We start from the raw sequence: 18,597 nt of genomic DNA on the forward strand, positions 1-18,597 counted from the left end.
CCAAAATTTCGACGACTTTGAAAAGTGCTGCAATTAATTCTGTGAGGCGCTATTCCGACGTAATTTTGCGAGAGGAATCGATTAAGCGCAGTCCCAATACGCTGCGAGCAATGGATCAAGAGTTACAGGCAAAAAACTGCTTATTTTCGTCCTAATTTCTCTGCTGTTGGTCCTACGCTTTTTTTCATGTGATTTTTGAGTTCCTGGGGGTCGATTTACTCCGGAAAGGGTCATACGAATCGATTCCGAGACGACAAATTTCCGGCTCAAAAATTCACCAAAAAGTAAGGCTAACCCCTTTGGATTTTTGGCCAAAATTTCGACGACTTGGAAAAGTGCTGCAATTAATTCTGTGAGGCACTATTCCGACGTAATTTTGCGAGAGGAATCGATTAAGCGCAGTCCCAATACGCTGCGAGCAATGGATCAAGAGTTACAGGCGAAAAACTGCTTATTTTCGTCCTAATTTCTCTGCTGTTGGTCCTACGCTCTTTTTCATGTGATTTTTGAGTTCCTGGGGGTCGATTTACTCCGGAAAGGGTCATACGAATCGATTCCGAGACGACAAATTTTCGGCTCAAAAATTCACCAAAAAGTAAGGCTAACCCCTTTGGATTTTTGGCCAAAATTTCGACGACTTTGAAAAGTGCTGCAATTAATTCTGTGAGGCACTATTCCGACGTAATTTTGCGAGAGGAATCGATTAAGCGCAGTCCCAATACGCTGCGAGCAATGGATCAAGAGTTACAGGCGAATAACTGCTTATTTTCGTCCTCATTTCTCTGCTGTTGGTCCTACGCTCTTTTTCATGTGATTTTTGAGTTCCTGGGGGTCGATTTACTCCGGAAAGGGTCATACGAATCGATTCCGAGACGACAAATTTCCGGCTCAAAAATTCACCAAAAAGTAAGGCTAACCCCTTTGGATTTTTGGCCAAAATTTCGACGACTTTGAAAAGTGCTGCAATTAATTCTGTGAGGCACTATTCCGACGTAATTTTGCGAGAGGAATCGATTAAGCGCAGTCCCAATACGCTGCGAGCAATGGATCAAGAGTTACAGGCGAAAAACTGCTTATTTTCGTCCTAATTTCTCTGCTGTTGGTCCTACGCTCTTTTTCATGTGATTTTTGAGTTCCTGGGGGTCGATTTACTCTGGAAAGGGTCATACGAATCGATTCCGAGACGACAAATTTCCGGCTCAAAAATTCACCAAAAAGTAAGGCTAACCCCTTTGGATTTTTGGCCAAAATTTCGACGACTTTGAAAAGTGCTGCAATTAATTCTGTGAGGCACTATTCCGACGTAATTTTGCGAGAGGAATCGATTAAGCGCAGTCCCAATACGCTGCGAGCAATGGATCAAGAGTTACAGGCGAAAAACTGCTTATTTTCGTCCTTTTTTCTCTGCTGTTGGTCCTACGCTCTTTTTCATGTGATTTTTGAGTTCCTGGGGGTCGATTTACTCCGGAAAGGGTCATACGAATCGATTCCGAGACGACAAATTTCCGGCTCAAAAATTCACCAAAAAGTAAGGCTAACCCCTTTGGATTTTTGGCCAAAATTTCGACGACTTTGAAAAGTGCTGCAATTAATTCTGTGAGGCACTATTCCGACGTAATTTTGCGAGAGGAATCGATTAAGCGCAGTCCCAATACGCTGCGAGCAATGGATCAAGAGTTACAGGCGAAAAACTGCTTATTTTCGTCCTAATTTCTCTGCTGTTGGTCCTACGCTCTTTTTCATGTGATTTTTGAGTTCCTGGGGGTCGATTTACTCCGGAAAGGGTCATACGAATCGATTCCGAGACGACAAATTTTCGGCTCAAAAATTCACCAAAAAGTAAGGCTAACCCCTTTGGATTTTTGGCCAAAATTTCGACGACTTTGAAAAGTGCTGCAATAAATTCTGTGAGGCACTATTCCGACGTAATTTTGCGAGAGGAATCGATTAAGCGCAGTCCCAATACGCTGCGAGCAATGGATCAAGAGTTACAGGCGAAAAACTGCTTATTTTTGTCCTCATTTCTCTGCTGTTGGTCCTACGCTCTTTTTCATGTGATTTTTGAGTTCCTGGGGGTCGATTTACTCCGGAAAGGGTCATACGAATCGATTCCGAGACGACAAATTTCCGGCTCAAAAATTCACCAAAAAGTAAGGCTAACCCCTTTGGATTTTTGGCCAAAATTTCGACGACTTTGAAAAGTGCTGCAATTAATTCTGTGAGGCACTATTCCGACGTAATTTTGCGAGAGGAATCGATTAAGCGCAGTCCCAATACGCTGCGAGCAATGGATCAAGAGTTACAGGCGAAAAACTGCTTATTTTCGTCCTAATTTCTCTGCTGTTGGTCCTACGCTCTTTTTCATGTGATTTTTGAGTTCCTGGGGGTCGATTTACTCCGGAAAGGGTCATACGAATCGATTCCGAGACGACAAATTTCCGGCTCAAAAATTCACCAAAAAGTAAGGCTAACCCCTTTGGATTTTTGGCCAAAATTTCGACGACTTTGAAAAGTGCTGCAATTAATTCTGTGAGGCACTATTCCGACGTCATTTTGCGAGAGGAATCGATTAAGCGTAGTCCCAATACGCTGCGAGCAATGGATCAAGAGTTACAGGCGATAAACTGCTTATTTTCGTCCTCATTTCTCTGCTGTTGGTCCTACGCTCTTTTTCATGTGATTTTCGAGTACCTGGGGGTCGATTTACTCCGGAAAGGGTCATACGAATCGATTCCGAGACGACAAATTTTCGGCTCAAAAATTCACCAAAAAGTAAGGCTAACCCCTTTGGATTTTTGGCCAAAATTTCGACGACTTTGAAATGGGGCGGAATATCGACATGCTAAACGTATGATTCTTCTAGTATAATTTGTCGTTTCCAACAAGAAAAAAAATGGGCAAGGTTATTGCAAATATTTTGTTTTATGATTCGAATTCGTTGTTTGCGGTGGGACACTTGCGGTATATTGTATCAGTCGGCTGACACGGCGAATGTGTTCGAATCAAAATTCGCCGCTTAAATTTTCATCGTCAGTTGTTACATGGAAGCTGAATGTATAAATTAATATTATGTCCTCAGTCAACGAGTCAACGATGAGTGGCATCGTTCATCCTTAAATTTTAATCATTTAAATTGTTCAATTGCATCTTGCGTTGGATTTAGTGCGTCTCAACTTTTGCACAAAAACTTTTATGCAAAACTTAATCATATCCTACCAACAAAATTCCAGCCTATAGCGTGGAAAGAGCACGTATCAGAAAACTACCATTTCTACCTAACCTCCTATTATTGTTCAGTTTGAGTATTATCTTGAGAATAGCAGACTACCATACATTCTGCAGAACCTGATAAGAATGATTACCGACCGAGTTTTTGCTGATAAGCCTCAAAAACAAAACCCAAAGTGACTTACTACACCCCCCTCTTGACCTTATCCTATGCAATAGGTAGCACATTCACCAGCATTCTTCGTCTCGCATTTTACTAGGTTTTGAGCTCGTTTATTGGCCGGAAAATGGTTCTCGTTGATTAAATCATTGGTCATTACATTACATTCTGAAGGAATTACCTTTCTTGCGAAAAATTACAGTTGTGACAAAACAAAAACGAGAACTACGAAATCGCGCCAATTTTTGAAAACTGACTCCTATAATGAGACAAATGACTTATGGATATTATTTAATTGTTTTCACAGTAATATCTAAGAAAACTTAGGCAGGTATAGAATGACCGGTTATTTATAGGACATTTTTTTCCGTTGAACAGAAAAGAAAAAGGTAATAACAAATTCCACTTTATCTATTTACTTAATTGCTTAGTGACTTTTTATTGATTCAAAATCAAGATTACATAATTTATTTATAATAATATATCAATGTAATATACATACCAAGTTATGAGTACTATTTTTTTTCTGTTTTTGTTATTTTTTCGTTACGGTATAACATAGGACCAACTATTTGTTGGTATAGATAATGAATCATTTCTTCAACAGTATTATGATTAAAACATATACATATGTATAGCGAAAACGAAGCTTCATGCCTTACAAGTAATGTTTACAATAATATAAATAGCTGGCACATATACAAGGCATCCCAACATCACGTTCCAACGTTTTCGTATGTTCTCTTTTGTTCATGTATTATTCACTTTATCTTCTATATATTCTCATTTTTATTTTACTTCTTCTTTCATATTTTTAATTTCTCTGTATTCAATATAAATCCGTCGTTTCGCAATAAAATGAACGAAATTCTTTCCTTCTTCATCTTCTTTGTATTTTTTTTTTCAAAGTTTGTTTTTCCTTTTATCTTTTAATAAACAGCACCATCGATAGTTGACAGAAGTAGAAAAGTTTGACGCATCTTACAGAATTCTGTCCTTCTGTTTATAGATTCAAACAACCTAAGGGGGGCTTGAGTTACGATAAAGTAATAATTTTAGGATCTTTGGAATTGTGTGTAGTTCTTACATAATTTCGTTTAGAAAAACAAATGAACTGTCTTCAATTTGTTGTTGACATTCCTCTCGAAATACTAGATGAAAATAGTGATAATGTAGGAACACCACACCACCATGACACCTGACAAATAATAGTTATAGGAAAAGTACGTCTCTGAAGTACTGTAAAGCTGGGTGTGATATACATTTATAAATAACTTTGTAGCAATTTTATAGCAAAAAAAAATTATTCCCCAGATCACAATATCCTTAAAAAGCATGATGTCCTTTAGTTTGCTGGAGTCGTATAGTTCGTTTTCTTTCAATCTTTTTTTTTTGTTTCATCAACAACTTGCTCTGTACATATTTTCAATCTGATTTTTCCCTTAGGAGGGGCAAATCAGTGTTTAAACTGCTCTAAATTAAACATATATCTACAAATGCGAACGAATTTAATTACACTAAATTATATCCTAACTTGAAAATATAGTTTTCACTACTGAGCAGAAAGTTTTATCCTCTGAGACCATCTTATGTTGGACAATATTACGTTTCTGTATAATATAGTGTAATATAGGATTTATATCAACAGGAAATAAGTAGAAATAATAGTAAGTAGAAATAATAGTACAACTAGAAGAAACAAATTACAACCTGTACAGGGTGCAAGAACGATTTATCAATACAGAACAATGTTTAGAAATATAAAAATATCAAATAAATAAATAAAAAAAATAACGACACATTCACGGATGCGCAACCCTTAATGAAAAAGACATCGCAAAATAACACACGGGTATTTCAATAATACTGACGTAATATCGTGAATGTAGGTAATTGATAATCATGAATAGTACTACAATTTAAAGCAATTTTTAAGTATCTAAATGGTAAACTTATAATATGGTTGCGGTCGATGATTTTAACGCAATATTAAATAGTGATTTCATTTGAGGAAAAGAAAACTTACGTTTTTCTTACAATGCGTTTGAGAATAGCAATTACGTAGAGAGAAAAGAAACCTTGATGTTTCAATAAAGAGTGTCTAGTCTTTATTTCTTTCTAGTCTCTAATAATGGTTAATTTTTTCTCTTCCAATAAGTTTCTACCTCAATGTTTTACTAGACTAGCCTACCTCTAATTATTTTATTTATAATATCATATATTAGTGGATGGCATATGATTGCATATGACTGAATGAAATAGAAGAATTAGAGTCTGTGTTCTATAATTTAATAATATACTCACATACGTTCTAGCGTTTCAATAGCTATCATATTATTCAATCAACTTGTTAGCTCTGGCATATTGCGGTATAATCTCTTTTTAGAGTTAATATTATTTTCGTATAGCTAATCACATTCGAAACTTTCGGTTAGCGTCTAAATTTTGCGAACAACCTGTTGTAGGAATATTCAATGTTGTATGACATCATTGCAAGAGTTACTGGCTACAGAGATTGGTCGCATAATATTTATCTCTGTCAATATATCCCGAAAATTCCATGGCAACGACAGCGTTTATGATAAATACTTGAGAATGAACCCGTCTTTGTGTCCTTTAACTCTTCGGTCGCTTTCCATGCAGTTTGTTCTGTCATTTATCTACAAACTCGAAGGATGGTGAATCAAAATATATTATTACACAACGCATGTTGTCTTTTACACGCATTATTTCACAAAATAACCGAAATTATTACAGATCGCAAATTGTCATGTATTATGAGTTGAATTACAGTCAATTTCCTAATTACCCGCTTAAAGTTTACCGGCATAACTATAACCACAGCATCATAACGATATTTAGCATTTAATAAATAGATACTATAAACATACCGATTTCAAGAATAATTATTCATTTAATTAATATATTACCGAATAATTGTATAATTTTTATAAGCTAAAGATTTAGATTTACCTTGAGGCTAGCTGGTATTACGCTCGGATGTAGTTTTTTTCGTTTCGCTGACAGTAGTTGCAGAAATACTCGTCGACATGGTCTCAGATTTTTTTAGCGAATTTTCCTTACCGCACTGATCATTTGATATGACCTTTTTTACTTCTTTAGTACCGTTTGTTGCCTTCGCCTCAGGCTGTTTAATCACAGGATCCGATTTTACACCACATATGTTTTCCCCATTATTTACTTCGCTTGCGCTAATTTTCAACTCCATCGTATTTCCGCTGTTCGACTGACTGGGAGGTCTGCTCATTATCCCTTCTTTTGCAAGTACCTCTTTGAACGTTGCTAAAGTTTTTCGCAACGTGATGCAGAATCCGCGTGATGCAGGGATTAGAGGAAATTCAGGAAGAATTTTTTCATCTGCAAAGAAAAGAAGTAAATATTACACACGATTTATTTTCGCGAAACGTCGCTGACGTTGGAATACCTTAAAATCAATTCAACTGACGCGAATATATCTACTGATCTTGCACAGTTTCTGTTGAATAATTCAGACACTTACCACAATTGGCTATTTCTTTGAACGTTGTAGGTGTGATCGGCGACAATGGATGCTGGTTATTGTGTTGCTCAGATATTTCCATCCACAGATCAAGCCGCTGGAGTAACTTCTTTGCGTGTCTTTTGAAATGTTGTATAATCGTTTCTTTGAAAACTAGTGGTGGGTGTTGGAGAAGTTTTGTTTGGGCTTGAACAAGCTTCAGAACGACCATCTCATTGTACATTCTAGAATTTTCACGGCCTTGTTGAGATCCTTTCTGTTTTTCATAACCAGCTTCGTTAAAATAGGGCTCAGAAACAAGGATCAGACCTTGAATCGAGACGATAACTTGCAGCAGAGTCGACGAGCTCGTCCATATTTCTGTTCCACGTCCTGCCCAAGTCCCTAAAAGACTAACGCACACTTTACCATCTTCATACAAGTTTGGGTTTAGTCTATCGCTACAGTAGGAAATGTAGTGACACAAGGGAGGAGCTGCCGGATAATCGGCGGACAGTTGAAAGTCGAACAAGAAGAGACCGTCTTCGTAAGGCGTCTTTTCGGGCCCTCGAATCATTACAGAATACAAATCCATCCTGTCTTCAAATCCTTTGACCCAAATACCGGGGGGCAATGAGTTTCTCAGCAGCTTCAACTCCTTGGAAACAGTTCTGAAGAAGTTCGAGGGGTCTGTCGGTTGGAACATTGTCAATTTGAATTTATGGCTATCAGGAGCAGTGTCTTCAATTGAGAAACCTTCGCCTTCTGTGTAAACTGGTGGTGGTGTGTCAATTGAAATTTCGGAGGGTTCCGAGAGAGGTGCAATTGGTTTGTCTTCTTCTTCCTTTGGTTTTTTTTGCGGGGATGAATTATTCGCGGCATCTGAGAGAGACATTTTTGACAAGCCAAACCTCTTGGAAACCTCTGCGTGAGCTTGCACCAGTTGAGCTTTTATCAGTGTACATAATTTCACACAAACGTGAGAGCTAGCGACATGTTCTTGAGATCTTGCAATCGCTTTCTCTATGTTCTCGTCTTTTATTTGTTCCGTTTTTTCCGTACCTGGCGATCGATCCGCAACATTGTTAACGTCTTCGCTGAGGAGAAATTCTCCGCTGGATTCACTCGAACCTGACTCTTTTTTAGAGTTTTCTGCAGAAAATAATCCGGAATCTTCGGGATTTGGGTTAATATCAATAAATAGTTGATTAATCTCGTCCTCTTCTTCTTTACTCGATTGTTTCTTGGCAGTACTATCTGGACTACCAGGTGACACTGCCACCTCGTTCACTGGAGCATTTTTCATTTTCAAAGTGCTATTGCTCGTCTGAAGGTTGTTCGTATTAGTTATGTTCGTATTTTCAATGTTATCTTGTTCGGCGTCAGTTTCCGATCCTCCTGATTGATGTGTAAACAGTCTGGTTACTTGATCAGCCATTCTCTGAGCCACGTTAGCCCTGCCTCGTTCCCGGACGCGTTCCAAAAGTCCTTGGAAATGACTTTCGTGGAAGAACGATGTCCCCATCAGCTTGTCCATGTACCTACAATCTTTGTAAACTTCAAGGAGTCTTCTCATCACCTCAGTTGTCTGTAAAGATGGGTTCTGGGTGAAAATCTCTTCCAGTCGAGACATTGCAATTCTCGCCTTTTCAATGTGAGCAGCTAGCTTTGGTTTTATGTTCTCTGTTTGCTCCGTACCTAAAAGTGGGAAAAATTATTAGAGTGAAAAATTTTAACCAGCGGTATTTGAGTAAAATAAGATTTATAATGGACCGAAATGAAACGAAAATGATCTTCACCGTCTGCATCGGCAATAACGCAATCCTCAGATTCAGTTTCCCATGAGGCTTCTGATGATACATCGTCCCAGAGCTCTCCCTCATCACTGTCGTATTCCCCAACCTTGTACAAGTCTTGGGGCCAACACATACTGACATGCCCATCGGCCCACCAGACCTTGACTCGACCTTCTGGATAATTATCTAGGACCTGCCCAGCTGTACATCCAGCGTCTTCACCTTCAAAGTTCGCTATACGAATGACTAAGGTACCAGGTCTGTACTGGAAGTCGGGATGATCTTTCAGATCATAAACACTGACCTCGCGTTCTTGTAACATCGTTGGCCTAGTGAAAATAATCCCATCGTTAATTCATCGAAGCTCCTAGTGGATTTTGAAGTATAAATATCACTTGGCTCAGAAGTTGTGGACACTGTTAAAAATCGCGTCAAATAATTTATAATTTACTCACTGAGGACTTTGGCTTGAAGTGTATGTTCTGAACCATTTTACTTTAGCTGTTCTGCCTTGATGATCGACGCTCTGCACGACGCCATACATTCTTGATTCCTCTTTCTGGTCGACGACAAAGTCACCAGGGAAAAATTCCTGGTCATCCAAATGATGTATAGGATACAACTGGGTGGAAGGAATACCTGAATAAATAATAAACCTTGTGTCAATATGGTGTTATGCCTTGACATAGAGTTTCGATATGGAGAAAGAAAGTATGTGTATCAGTACCAATTTCGACGGAACCGTCTTGCCAGACTACATTTGCTTTTGTACTCGTCGACAAAGTTTCCACGACTATTTTTGTTCCAGGTATCAGCGCAACAGGTGCAACTTTTTTCTTTGCTTTGCACAACTTTTTTTTCTTCAGAACCTTCGTCATTAGGGCAGGTCCTCTCTTTTTTTTGCCCATCGATGCTACGCTAGAACAGCCACTAGACACCTGTAATTTTGACACAGGTGCAGGTAGGTTTTATTGTGCTCACAAAAACATCTATCTGTGTTGAACTTGCTCATAGATTTTCTCCTACTAACCGAAGCTGTGTCACTTTGTGACCCTGTATCTTCTGTATCCCAATCATCGGAACTTTCTGTAGTAGTATTTTGAGGTGGTGGCATTAAACTGTTGTTTGCCAAAGAACTTTGCGTATTATTGACAGGATTGTTGGCCAAATTAGCCTCCAATCGCTCGGACGTTTGACGATCCATAATTACAGGTTTACTGTCAATAGGTTTGGTAATGCTGATGTTTACCCGGGATTTCCGCGGGCCATGCTTTGGTACGTTGAAAATTTCTCTTTGCTGTTTTCTCCACTGTTCTCGGCTGATTACATTTTCACTCTCCTTAACGACGTAGAAGTTACGATCCCCGACTTGTAGAGTCGAAGGTTCAAATACATTGAGTAGCTTTAATTTTTTGAGATCTTCACCCTCCACTACAAACTTTGGTTGTACCTGATCCGTACCAGCTCCGTCTTTAGAGTACGCTCTGCACTGCCAGTGAACTCCTATTGAATCAGTCTCTACTTTCTCAACAACAACTTTGGTTATTTTTTGTGGCTTCAATTTTCTCTTTGCCTTCAATTCCTTAGTGCACAAAATCCATTGTGCGTCTTCTAGACAATGCAATGGCCCCCAGAGGCTTTGGCCTGGATAGAATTCGGAGGAATGTGGAAAATCGTTATCCTAAAATAAAAAAAAGGTTGTTGGTACAAAGTGAGCATTGGCATTAGCATTAGCATTAGCAAAGTCTCGGAAATTGGTCTGACGCTCATTCTATAGATCATAGCTGAATTATACGTTACGTTTTCTCGCTTTTCTTCAAACTGTTCCAGAGCACAGGCGTCTATTTCATTTATCACGCAACGCGATCCATCTGGCATTGCCAGCCATAGTTTGGAATGAACCATCTTAATCCCACCAACCCAAGAATCCATGCATACGGCTATGTCTGTGGAAAATTCCTGCAATTGTTGAATTTCGACATTAGGACAGATCGTATTGCAAAAAATATTCTCGCTTTATCATTGACATCAGACATCACTAGATAGAATGTCTGTAAAAACTGATCTTGAACTAACATCAAACTGCTACGTACCTCAAGTGGCACCAAATCCTCACTTTTAACATTAGTCAAGACTTGTTTAGTTCCAATGACTTGAACACAAGCGGTTAATTCGATGTCTCGACAGTAGCCTCTCTGCGTGTCCTTTCCCTTAATCATACGACGTACAACGTCACCTGGCATCAATGACCTGTCTGCCAAATTTACCTAAAAAAAAATTATATGACGAATGAATATTCGATTGGAGTGGAAAGAAAAGAATTGAATGCAAAATTTTATCCATTTCAAATTCGCGAAACAAAGTAAGTGCCTGACAATAGGAAGGCTTAAGAAAAAAAGGGTTGAGGTATAATGTCAAGCAAACTGGCGAAACATTCGATATTTTACGGTTGAATTAGCGATAGCGTATTACAATACGATCGACCGTTCCGGGTGTGTTCGAAATTCAAAACTACCGCCCGGGGTAATGCGGAATTTCGTATGCGCCGTTTTTCATTTTGGCAATTGGCATATGTATTGAGTGAAGTGTATATCGTTACGATATGCAGTATTTTATGACGTGTAAGTAAATCGTACATGCAGGTTGAACCGGTTGATTGATCGGGTGGCAAGCGATTCCGATTTAGGGGTAGTAGCATTAAGAAGGGAGAAGGAGAAAGAGAGAGAGATGGAGAGAGAGAGAGAGAGGGAGATATGGATAGATGGACAGAATAGAATGAAGTGGGGAAAGGAGAGCTGGGAGGAGTAGCTCGTTTGAGAATTATCACCTTCTTAGAATTGACGAGTTCTTCGACGCCGGAAGGGTGCCAGACAGCGTGGATTTCCCCCTTTTTACGCTTCGGACTCTCCTCGTTGTCCGAACTCTCGTCCGACGAGTCGGGGTCGTCGTTTCCCATGACAATTCCGAACTCAACGTTACCTCGCTTGTCCACGCGGTAGACAACGTCCTCGTAGAAATATTCAATCGTCGTGTTAGCCGCCATGTTTTCTATCCTTATTATATCGGTCCGGGGTTAGTTCGTTCAGACGGTCGGTCGGTTACATACGCACCATACGCACACACTCCACGGTCAGCCGTCGGCTCGGTGCCTTGCTGATCGCTGCTGATCGCTCTGGCTCTTTGGCTGCAGCCGACGACAGATGACAGAACCAACCTTACGGCGCACACTCACCGCCGACGATGGCCGAGCGATCGCGCCTTGACCCTAAAGACGGGCGCGCCGGGATTTAGGCGATTCTCGAGGATTCCAAGCAACCCATTCTCTGCCCTTCATCGCTCGGCCCTTCGCGAGAAATTTTTTTTTTTATATAATTTTCGCCCCTTTTCAATCCTCTTTTTTCCCTATTGTTTTTGTTTCGAAATCGTTTGTTTTCCCCTTAGCTTCTATAGATATTTTCAATGTCTCGATTCAATTATTTAAAAAGAAAAACGCGCCCTCTCTGTGTGGATTTCGATCGTGTGTATCCTGATTTCGAAACGATGCGTTGTGTTCGAAATCAGGTTCAATTTAAATCTGCGTAATTTATTTGAAAGAAAAGCGAGAAATTAGGGAAATAAGATTGTCTAGTTATATATTTCGTATTGGGGAATTGATTTTTATTTTGTAAAAACAGCGAAGATTAAAATCGACGCGGTGTCTTTACAAGATGTATACATTGTACAAGTTAAATTAGGCAGAAAATATACTTTTATTTGAAATTCTTTTGATATTGCATATTAATTGATATATTGATGTTTTTGTATTTTTTGTTTTTCGTAATTCCTTGATGGAATATATTATATATACTTATTAACGGCTTGTCAATCCGGGTTGAATTATTCAGCCACCGATATGGCAGCAGTTTTTGCTTTACACAAGCCTGGATATTAAGCAACCTCCAGTCAAATTTGATAATGTAGATGGACATTCACACCGCGAAATGGGTTCGATGGAAACCTTGTCCTAAACTCTGCAAAATTGTTTGCACTTCTTCCTCATTTTGATGGAAAAATATGTAGGCGTTGAACTTTGTCGCCACGTTACAGTTTTTGTCTCTGAAATGACAGGGTAAATGACATAACAATTGTTATAATTTTTCACCAACAATCGCTCGCAACCTTGATAATTATCTTACCCTGCAATGAACGCAAAGTAGTCTGGAATATTAGCAGTACGACCGCATGACGATATTTCCATATAGCTGTGCTTCGAAATAATCTAAAAATGCCGTAAAGTGCGCAGTTAGAAAAAAATCTCTCAACAGCTGAAGCTAAATATCTTATTAATCCGAATAAAACTCACATTATCGTCATTTGACCGTGTGACTCTGACACCTATCTCCAAGCATTCGAATCTGACATTTGTGGTCTGGAAATCCTCAGACTTTAATATTCGCCATATAGCTTTTTCGATCTGTCTTACATCGCCTTCCGTTCCGGTAGAAATAGAACCGCAGTACTTGAGCACGAATCCAGCTTTCAACAGTTCGTTTTCTGTATTAGAGTTGTTCACCTCCGATTTATCATTCCCGAGATGATCAGGTTTCAAAATTGGGCTTTTCTGAAGTAGCAATTTTTTCATATGATCGATATTTGAGCTGCGAATCAGGTGAACAATTGGTCCGTAAACATCTCTGGATTCTTTATACCGATACTAAAACCGTTATAAAACTGCTGGTAAAAGTGGTAAGATTACGTCAACAATACGTCGCAATTGACGGTGTCTAAGTAGTAAGTCGTGCCATAGAAAAAATAGCTATTTGGTTCATACTTTAATGATATGTAGGGATATGGGTTGTCCTATTGCCTTTTTCATAATTTTTCCAAGTCTTCCCTTGGCACTAGCTGTTATAACGTTTCCGTTGATTTCGTCCAAGACGTCGCCGAGCTCAATTTTTTCCTGATGAAAGTATCGTAATAATTATGCCATTGCGCTGGTTATAAATAAGTTCATGGATTGTAGCTAAACATGATTTTATAAAATGTTCTTACATCTTCGGCAGCGACAGAATTTTCGTCCAAGTTAACGACAAGAGCTTTCCCCTCTATAAAGCTGGACAGAAACGTAAAATAGTGATTTTTATTTATAAACATTCATCGAGGTAAAAGAGATTTGAGTTTGCATGTTCAATATCTAATCATCCAAACTTACGAAACCGACATGCCCAGTGTCTTACAAGGTACGAGTTCAAGAGCTGAGCACTCAGGAAGCAGCCATGTGTCGTCCAAGAAACTGGCGTTTTTCAAATTCAATCGAAAATTCAGTTTACCGCATTGCAGAAAAACAGATAGTAATATTTCCCTCAAAATTTCATCGCCCAAAATACTTTCAGGTTCGTAGTAATCCAAAGCAAGTGGAGACGCGAAGTTATTCTGTGCCTGCTGAAAATTATACTTATTATATAAACGTGCAAGCAATGTATATATGAAAAATGCCTGAAAAAAATTTAGAAAAAAAATAGTTTGTGTCATAATCATACATAATTCTCTACTGGCATGCTTACTAATATTTGGACGGGCACATGAAGGCATTGACGAGTAAGACAAATCCTAATCAAAAGCCTTAGTCGTCCGACGGGTGAGCAAACTTTGCAGTTTGCTTTTACCGCCTCCACAGCCGAAGTGTATGCATAGCTAAAATTCATTGTTTCATCAAGTACGAAATTTACGTATAATTAAAGTGAGAGAAAATCGAAAAAGTCAGACGTGTAATTCAGTCCTTCATAAAACGAATTCAGTCAAATATTCAAACCTTTGATTTTTATCCAGAATCTCTTCCATCCAGTACCAGGCTTCGGGTAACTTTGGAAATCCTACGGCATTCATACGCATCAGAACACCTTTTTGCAAGCATCTCTCCAGACTTTTGCAAAACGACGGTAAATCCGGATTGCTGTCGTCAATATTCCCCGTACATTCGGTCAATTTCCGGGTCCAGCCTGCAATTTTTTTGCAAATTTACTGCAATTGCCTGGTCACACTGAATCAATCAATTATCGGGCAGTTTGACGGTTTAAACCGTTTAAACTTTCGTTCTATTTTCAAATAGTTTCTAGTACCAATGGCGGGCCACGAGATGGCAGCACTTGACGTTATTTTCGAACCAAATATATAGAAAGAAAGGGGGTCGGGGGGAGCAAAATGAATTGTATCGATCGATAAAATAAATCCATTACTCGAAACTGATAAAATGCTCGACCGACGTAGATGTGAAAAAAATTTAATCAGTACGTACTCAACCAACGTTCTGGTTGATTCGATTATATTAATCTCTCGCGTTTTCACAGCCGCAAAATACGGCTCAGTGACATAACCTGTATCTCCAAGGGGTAAAAAGGAATAACAGGATAATTACCTTTCAACTCCTTAATGAGAGGATCCGAGACCGACATTGCATAGTGTTGCGATTAGGCCTCCTCGTCGATGATATACGCAGCTAAAATCTGAGGTATTTCCCCCTTTTCACGACATTTATTGTCATGTTTATCGACAGCCGTTTGTTTATTGAGCCTCCATGCATTCGCGCACTACTCGTCTCTATGTACTAAGCAATTATACCTACTTTCTGTCAGGAACGATTTATTTTATACATCCGCGTTATATCATAACTTTTTGAAGTTCGGTAATCACTCTATATCCTTGGTTTCCTCCTTCCGGACGACATTGTTTTCTAATTAAGTTACCAGTTTAGGTCAGTTTCAACGACATTACGAAAATCAATCTTCTTCTTAGTCACTGTTAGTGTTATTGGAACACCCATGATCGTATATTCATACATCAGTAAGTTTTTATTCATTGATCGACAAATTACCAAACCAGCACTGAGAACTGCTCATTTTAATCTTTGTTTAGGCATAATTGAAAATGGCTACTGTTATACCTGACAAAAATGACATTCGAGTTAAGGCACTTCAAGCCTTTGCCAAAGAATTTGGGGAAGATGCCACAGTTTGCGCTTGTGCACCTGGACGAGTAAATTTAATTGGTGAGCACACAGATTACAACGAGGGATTTGTTTTGCCGATGGTAATGATTTGTCGTTTTGTTTTTTTCTTTCAAACAGCTGCAAAGTTACTGAGTGTACAATTTTTCAATACCACAATTCTATCCAATTTGTGCAAAACTTGTGCATGTTCACTGTCATTATACTTAATGACTCTATGACGGTAATATCAAAGAAGCTGGTTTAACGTTACTACAAAATTTTTGTTATCTAGCAAGATAGTTCACATAACAGACTCTCAAGGACTAGTTAGATTCGTTATCAGTACATGTTCAACTTTCGCAACTGATTGATGACGTCAGAAGAGATGCAGTAGATGAAGTATACTTCTTTCCAGACCTTGTGTTCGGCGATTTAATTTGCAACCTATATCCCTCAGGCACTCCCAATGGTGACTGTAATTGCAGCCAGACCAAATCAATCTCGCAGATGCATTGTTATAACCATGAGTGGGTCTATTGGACATGTAGACCGAGCGGAGTTTGACATAAGTAATAGGAATGAAATGAAACCCGGAGAACCAAAATGGGCAAACTATGTGAAAGGACCGATTGCAAATTTCACGTGTTGGTATAAGCTGGATATAGATCTATATATACTCGCAATTGATTCTCGTTATATCATACAATCTATAATAGAGATTTACAATGACTGATAATCGACATAAATCAATCTCAAAACAATACAATGTTCTGATAAGCTTTGTCACGGAATTACCTATATTAGATTATCTTCTGAACCCAGAGCAGTTCGTTGTAAACATATCCACATACTTATATTACACTCGCTGTTTACGTAATAGTATAACTCAATGCATGGTACTGTTGCATAATTGATAGATAAAGAGCTAGTTTTTTTTTTCACTTATTTCGTTGTTACGCAATCGAAAAAACGCACAACTCCTGATTTTCATACTCTTAACATTGTTTTCAGGCAATTTGCCGGGATTTGATGCACTCATTATTTCAAGCGTTCCTGTTGGTGCTGGCTTGAGCAGTTCCGCAGCCCTAGAGGTTGCTACATATACTTTATTGGAGGCTTTGAGTGGTTGCAGAACTATAAAGCTCAATGACAAGGTGAAGATGACATTTTTTCACCTTCTTTTGTCCTTGGTGGAAAATTCCGATATAAGGGTTACGTAGGAAGTACAGAATATGCATATCCTCCTTGTTGTTTAGGCTGCAGCATGCCAGCAAGCCGAGCACGAGTTTGCTGGGGTTCCATGTGGCATAATGGATCAGTTTATATCGGTAATGGGAAAGGAAGGTCATGCCCTGCTTCTCGATTGCAGAAATTTGAGTACAAAACACATTCCAATCGTTCAAGAGGACTACGTTTTTCTTATAACAAATTCAAATGCTCCGCACAAACTCTCCAGTAGCCAGTACACCGAGCGTCGAGACGCCTGTTACAAGGCTGCGAAAAGACTGAATTTAAAGAGTCTGCGAGAGGCGACTATCGCTGATTTAGACGGTATGTTATCGAGCATAGCGAATCAGTTTTGCACAGATATTCAGGTCGTAGATTGAAAAAATTCATTGCCGATTCAACATTCTGATTCCCGATTTGCGTTCACATTTGTTTAAATCGATTCTTGTAGTTTTGAAAGCGCAAAATGTGTCTGAAGTGCTGATAAAAAGGGCCCGTCACGTCATTACTGAAATATCGAGAACTCTGGCCGCTGCACAGGCTCTAGAAGAAGGATCGCTCGTTAAGTTCGGACAGCTGATGAATGAGAGTCATGACTCTTTGCAAAAGGACTATGAAGTCTCGTCCCAGGAACTAGACACCCTTGTTTCGGCAGCTAGAGAAATCAGCGGCGTTCTAGGAAGCCGGTTGACTGGTGCTGGTTTTGGAGGCTGTACCGTTACTCTGGTCAAAAAAGACTCTGTCGACGAATTAATCAACAACATCAAACGGAAGTTCGTATCTGACAATCGAGAATCTGCACTTGCTTTCTTTCACTTTGCTCAAACAGTGTTTGAAAAACATCATTAAACTTCGTGCAGAACGTGCTGTAGAATTCTTTTTTTTTTCACAGGTACAAGGGGAATCCAGATTTTTTCGTAGCAGTACCCGACGGAGGGGCTAGAGAGATGGGAATCAATTACTGCAAGTGCACAGACGAGCTTCACTAATTTACTGTGATAGAATTTTGACAGGGTGGCACTGAATTGGGTCTTGATTTCAAAGTAGTTATTTCATTTTCGAACTTGAACCACCGATAACGCTTTATTGTGTTATAATGTATTATTCATTCAGGCTAAATTTTGGAACAAGTACTAAATTAGTGCGACTCTAGTTTCATTACCAAATGAATGAGTTATCCAAAAGTGATTCACAGTCGCCGTATCATGTGATATCTTTATAGCCAAACGAATCTATTTTTATTACCGTTTAAACCTTGGTAATGACCGAGGTGCAACCACAGCAATAACGTCAGAGTAATTTAGAACTGATTGTGAAACCACTTATTTGTTCGAGTAAATGCAAAGCGAGGAAGTAATTGGTTTTGTTTTGTAACAAACAACAGTGTTAGATATTTTTTGAACGTAAAATCGACTATTTTACGATGTTTAATGACGGACGATTGCGAGTAGCCTCCTTATTCCTAAAGTAATTATTTTTCTGCGTATTTTTCAGGATAAATAGACGCGCTGACAAGTTTTCATTATCATTTTTTATTGAGCCATATTTCAATAATCCTAATTATTCTACGCCGTATTCACTTCTGTGGATAATATTCAATATCATTGCCTACTGTACAAGAAGCATGTATATACGTATAGATATAGTATATGTATTTTAATACTGTTGCGTAATCTGGCGTCCGCTGTCACAGCGAAGAACTTCTCGATTATGCACGTGAGAA

At 38.9% G+C, this 18,597-nt stretch overlaps 3 protein-coding genes across 3 annotated transcripts; 1 reads left to right on the top strand and 2 right to left on the bottom strand.

Annotated features, from left to right (window-relative positions):
• Positions 1 to 4,291: 4,291 nt before the first annotated feature.
• LOC124404325 ((E3-independent) E2 ubiquitin-conjugating enzyme UBE2O) lies at positions 4,292 to 11,832 on the bottom strand. The gene is made up of 9 exons (XM_046878368.1): positions 11,511 to 11,832; positions 10,777 to 10,950; positions 10,484 to 10,642; positions 9,714 to 10,364; positions 9,411 to 9,621; positions 9,139 to 9,322; positions 8,687 to 9,012; positions 6,909 to 8,585; positions 4,292 to 6,766 (listed from the first exon to the last, which is right to left on the bottom strand). Exons 1-9 carry the CDS (start codon positions 11,724 to 11,726, stop codon positions 6,369 to 6,371), a joined length of 3,996 nt encoding a protein of 1,331 aa, XP_046734324.1. The 5' UTR covers positions 11,727 to 11,832; the 3' UTR covers positions 4,292 to 6,368.
• Positions 11,833 to 12,324: 492 nt separating this feature from the next.
• On the bottom strand, positions 12,325 to 15,455 carry LOC124404351. The gene is made up of 9 exons (XM_046878421.1): positions 15,078 to 15,455; positions 14,475 to 14,661; positions 14,227 to 14,356; positions 13,875 to 14,101; positions 13,715 to 13,775; positions 13,494 to 13,622; positions 13,026 to 13,376; positions 12,859 to 12,941; positions 12,325 to 12,778 (listed from the first exon to the last, which is right to left on the bottom strand). Exons 1-9 carry the CDS (start codon positions 15,112 to 15,114, stop codon positions 12,652 to 12,654), a joined length of 1,332 nt encoding a protein of 443 aa, XP_046734377.1. The 5' UTR covers positions 15,115 to 15,455; the 3' UTR covers positions 12,325 to 12,651.
• Positions 15,456 to 15,574: 119 nt separating this feature from the next.
• LOC124404355 (galactokinase-like) lies at positions 15,575 to 18,586 on the top strand. Its single transcript, XM_046878433.1, has 6 exons — positions 15,575 to 15,748; positions 16,105 to 16,291; positions 16,659 to 16,801; positions 16,904 to 17,198; positions 17,326 to 17,647; positions 17,767 to 18,586. The coding sequence occupies exons 1-6, from the start codon at positions 15,587 to 15,589 to the stop codon at positions 17,861 to 17,863; spliced, it is 1,206 nt and encodes a 401-aa protein (XP_046734389.1). The 5' UTR covers positions 15,575 to 15,586; the 3' UTR covers positions 17,864 to 18,586.
• The last annotated feature ends 11 nt before the right edge of the window (positions 18,587 to 18,597 follow it).

Source organism: Diprion similis, chromosome 3 (assembly GCF_021155765.1).
Source record: "Diprion similis isolate iyDipSimi1 chromosome 3, iyDipSimi1.1, whole genome shotgun sequence".
In the NCBI taxonomy this organism is placed as follows: domain Eukaryota; kingdom Metazoa; phylum Arthropoda; class Insecta; order Hymenoptera; family Diprionidae; genus Diprion; species Diprion similis.